Source organism: Boleophthalmus pectinirostris, unplaced genomic scaffold (assembly GCF_026225935.1).
Source record: "Boleophthalmus pectinirostris isolate CB_2022bp ecotype Guang Dong unplaced genomic scaffold, ASM2622593v1 HiC_scaffold_17, whole genome shotgun sequence".
Taxonomy (NCBI): Eukaryota; Metazoa; Chordata; class Actinopteri; order Gobiiformes; family Gobiidae; genus Boleophthalmus; species Boleophthalmus pectinirostris.
The window spans coordinates 37,206,724-37,211,723 of NW_026571115.1; the positions used below are offsets into that span (position 1 = coordinate 37,206,724).

Sequence of the window (5,000 nt, forward strand, 5' to 3'; positions counted from 1 at the left end):
GTCTGTGTGTCTGTGTGTGTCTGTGTGTGTCTGTGTCTGTGTCTGTGTGTCTGTGTGTCTGTGTCTGTGTGTCTGTGTGTGTCTGTGTGTCTGTGTCTGTCTGTGTGTCTGTGTCTGTGTGTCTGTGTGTCTGTGTGTCGTGTGTGTGTCTGTTGTGTGTCTGTCTGTGTGTCTGTGTGTGTGTCTGTGTGTGTGTGTCTGTGTGTCTGTGTGTCTGTGTGTCTGTGTGTGTCTGTGTGTCTGTGTGTCTGTGTCTGTGTGTCTGTGTGTCTGTGTCTGTGTGTCTGTGTGTCTGTGTGTCTGTGTGTCTGTGTGTGTGTCTGTGTGTCTGTGTGTCTGTGTGTGTCTGTGTGTCTGTGTGTCTGTGTGTGTGTGTCTGTGTCTGTGTGTGTCTGTCTGTGTGTCTGTGTCTGTGTCTGTGTCTGTGTCTGTGTCTGTGTGTCTGTGTGTCTGTGTGTGTGTGTGTCTGTGTGTGTGTGTCTGTGTGTGTGTGTGTGTCTGTGTCTGTGTGTGTGTGTCTGTGTGTGTGTGTCTGTCTGTGTGTGTGTGTCTGTGTGTCTGTGTGTGTGTGTCTGTGTGTCTGTGTGCGTCTGCAGATCTGAACCTTTAACATCTCGTAGCGTTTAAATTCTTCGTGTCTCTCGGCGTCGTAGTTCTCCAGATCTTTAGTCGCCTGCAACAAACACAAACACAAACACAGTCACACAGTGTGTCAGACGCCCTGTGTGTCAGAGTGTGCCCAGGTGCCCTCCCCGTGTGTCAGGTGCCGTGTGTCAGGGGCCCTCCCGTGTGTCAGGGGCCCTCCCCGTGTGTCAGGGGCCCTCCCCGTGTGTTAGACGCCCTCCCCGTTGCCGTATGTCGATGTGTTTTTGTGCGTTACCGTGGAGATGAGCAGCTCCAGGTCTTTGGCCTCAAACGTGTTCTGGTTGTGCGGGTCCAAGTGTTCGAACTGTTTGAGAAGCGACGCGTGATCCATCTGAAGACCTAAGACACACACACACACTGAACACACACACAGACACACACACCTGAACACACACACACACACACACACACACACACAACAACACACACACAACACACACACACACACACACACAACACACACACACACACACACACAGAAACACACACACAGATCACACACACATCTGAAGACCTGCACACAACACACACACAACACACACACAACACACACACAACACACACGTGAGAAAAAGAAACACACACACACACACACATCTGAAGACCTGCACACAAATATACACACAACACACACACATGAGAAACACACAACACACACACACACACACAACACACACGTGAGAAAAAGAAACACACACACAGATAACACACACATCTGAAGACCTGCACACAACATACACACACACACACACACACGTGAGAAAAAGAAACACACACATAACACACACATCTGAAGACCTGCACACAAATATACACACACACACACACACACACAACAGAAACACAAACACACACACACACATCTGAAGACCTGCACACAACACACACACAACACACACACACATACACACACACACACGTGAGAAACAGAAACACACACACAGATCACACACACATCTGAAGACCTGCACATAAATATACACACACACAACACACACACATGAGAAACATAAACACACACACATAACACACATCTGAAGACCTGCACACAACACACACACACACACACACACACACGTGAGAACCAGAAACATACACACGAGAAACAAACACACACAGAACCAGGACTAAACCAGGTCTAAACCTGGGACTAAACCAGGGACTAAACCAGGGCTAAACCAGGGCTAAACCAGGGCTAAACCAGGGCTAAACCAGGGCTTAACCAGGACTAAACATGGACTAAACGTGGATTAAATGTGGACTAAACCAGGCGTAAACCAGGACTGAGCCACAACTGAGCCAGGACTGAACCCTGACTAAGCCGTGAGTAAACCGGGACTAAACGTGGACTAAACATGGACTAAAACCAGGCTTAAATCAGGCCTAAACCAGGATTAAACCAAGACTAAATGTGGTCTAAACCAGGACAATAGAGATGTTTGAAAAGTGCAGTGACAGTTGAACAAAACCTCCTGCTGTGACGAAGAGAGAGAGGAACATTCTTCAGACAGAACAGAGACGAAGAGGAAGAGGAGGTAGAGAGAAGGAGGAGGGAGGAGGGGTGAGTGATGGAGTGATTGACAGATGAACGAAGACCCCAAACTATCTGCAGAGTCTTACAAACCCGTCTCCATCTGGACACGACATTTTTCACATTTTTACATCTGCCGTTTAAAAAAAAAAAACTACAAAAAAAGAAAAAATGTGAAAAATGTCTAAACCCTGGTCTTTTAACCCTGAATCAATAAAGTTTGTCTGAGTCCACAGATATAGAAGATCATTTGTTTAATCAGATTTTAAATTTTTAAATATCGCACTTTTTAAACTCTGAAAAAATATGTTTGAATAATTTTTAATCTGAATTTTAGTCGCTGAAATTTTAAGTGTACATTTTCAACAAGTGTATAAATGAAAAAAAATGAAACAATCTTATCCTGACGCTTTTAGGAAGATCAACTGTGTCAAAAAGTGCAGACACTAACGCACTTTACAAAATATCACGGACTTGGAACACACTTTGGAAAATGTGTGGGTTGTTTTTTAAAGACTCTATTTGACATAAAATATTTTAAACTATTTATTCATATTATTATTTCTGCTGCTGTTGACCTGGACCTGAGTGCAGTGTTTTGTTTCTGTGTATTTTTATACTGAAATGACTGAAATAAATTCTGATTCTGGAAAAAAAAAAAAAAAAAAACAAGTTCTGTATTTTAGACTCTGAATTTTGACTGTTGAATTTTAGGGCTTGAAAATATTTGTGCTGAAAATTTAAAAGGTGAAATCTTTATTTTAGGTTTGAAACTTTTTTTTTTTTTTTTTTTAACCTCCTGTTTAAGTCCTGGTTTAGACCTGGTTTAGTTCTGTTTTTTTTTTTTACGTGGGTTAGACCTGGGTTATTACCTGGTTTAGACCAGTTTTTTTTGTTGTTGTTGTTGTTTTTTGACTTGGTTTAGACCTGGTTTAGACCTGTTTTGTTACCTGGTTTAGTCCTGTTTTAGTCCTGGTTTAGTCCTTGGTCTAGTTCTGGTTTAGACCTGGTTTAGTCCTGATTTTTTTTTCTGTTTTGTTTGTTTTTCGACTTGGTTTAGACCTGTTTTTTTTACCTGGTTTAGTCCTGGTTTAGTCCTGGTTTAGACCTGGTTTAGACCTGGTTTAGTCCTGGTTTAGAGTCCTGGTTTACTGGTTCCTGGTTTAGACCTGGTTTAGTCCTGGTTTAGACCTGGTTTAGACCTGGTTTAGTCCTGGTTTTCCTGGTTTACCTGGTTTAGTCCTGGTTTTTAGTCCTGGTTTAGTCCCCTGGTTTAGGTTTTAGTCCAGGTTTAGTCCAGGTTTAGTCCTGGTTTAGTCCTGGTTTAGTCCTGGTTTAGTCCTGGTCCATTGATGGATTACACAGATATAAAGACACATGGTTTGTTTGTTTCTCTTATTGCTCCTTAGAATCCGAAAAACACAGTGAACTCAACAGCAGAAAAAACTACATGAGACTTTTTTTTGTGTGTTTTAAAACGTATCGAAATCGAATCGATATCGTGACGCGTGTATCGAGGTAGATATCGAATTGTGTGGAATCTGTATCGTCGTATCCCTGATAGGTGGTGAACAGTGGGACATTTGGACCCGGGCGCAGTCAGGGTTAGTTACTCTGAGTGTTGGTGCTGTCCAGTTTGGCCCTCAGCAGCATCCGTAGTCGGGACACTTCCTGTCGCTTGAGCTCGTCGAGGCGCGTGCGGATGTGATGCCCGACCAGGTCCAGCTCTTTACTCAGACGCCCGCTCTGAACACAAAAAACGACAAGAAGAAAACAACGATGAAGAGGGTCACAGCTCTGAACACAAACACGACAAGAAAACAACAAGGAGAAGAGGGTCACAACCACGAGAAGAAAGGAACAACAACAAGAAGAAAACAACCAGAAGAAAACAACCAGAAGAAAACAACGAAAAGAGGGTCACAACCACGAGAAGAAAAGAACAACGAGAAGAAAACAACGAGAAGAAAACAACGAGAAGAAAACGAGAAGAAAACAACGAGAAGAAAACAACAAGAAGAGGGTCACAACCACGAGAAGAAAAGAACAACAACAAGAAGAAAACAACGAGAAGAAAACAACGAGAAGAAAACAACGAGAAGAAAACAACGAGAAGAAAACAACGAAAAGAGGGTCACAACCACGAGAAGAAAACAACGAGAAGAAAACAACGAGAAGAAAACAACGAGAAGAAAACAACGAAAAGAGGGTCACAACCACGAGAAGAAAACAACGAGAAGAAAACAACGAGAAGAAAACAACAAAAAGAGGGTCACAACCACGAGAAGAAAACAACGAGAAGAAAACAACGAGAAGAAAACAACGAAAAGAGGGTCACAACCACGAGAAGAAAAGAACAACGAGAAGAAAACAACGAGAAGAAAAGAACGAGAAGAAAACTACGAGAAGAAAACAACGAGAAGAAAAAACGAAAAGAGGGTCACAACCACGAGAAGAAAAGAACAACAAGAAGAAAACAACGAGAAGAAAACAACGAGAAGAAAAACAACGAAGAAAACAACGAAAAAGGGTCACAACCACGAGAAGAAGAAGAACAACGAGAAGAAAACAACGAGAAGAAAACAACAAGAAGAAAACAAGAGAAAACAACGAGAAGAAAACAACGAGAAGAAAAACGAGAAGAAAACAACGAGAAGAAAACAACGAAAAGAGGGTCACAACCACGAGAAGAAAAGAACAACAACGAGAAGAAAAAACGAGAAGAAAACAACGAGAAGAAAACAACGAGAAGAAAACAACGAAAAAGGGTCACAACCACGAGAAGAAAAGAACAACAACGAGAAGAAAACAACGAGAAGAAAAC

General features: G+C 42.4%; 1 protein-coding gene across 1 annotated transcript in view; it reads right to left on the reverse strand.

The window, feature by feature from the left end:
* Window positions 1-5,000, reverse strand: part of nucb1 (nucleobindin 1) — a 23,999-nt gene that overhangs the window by 13,350 nt on the left and 5,649 nt on the right. The window contains exons 4-6 of the mRNA XM_055153117.1: window positions 3,790-3,922; window positions 881-984; window positions 518-673 (exon numbers count right to left, since the gene is read on the reverse strand). Coding sequence (XP_055009092.1) covers window positions 518-673; window positions 881-984; window positions 3,790-3,922 — 393 coding nt within the window. The remainder of the gene's footprint in view (window positions 1-517; window positions 674-880; window positions 985-3,789; window positions 3,923-5,000) is intronic.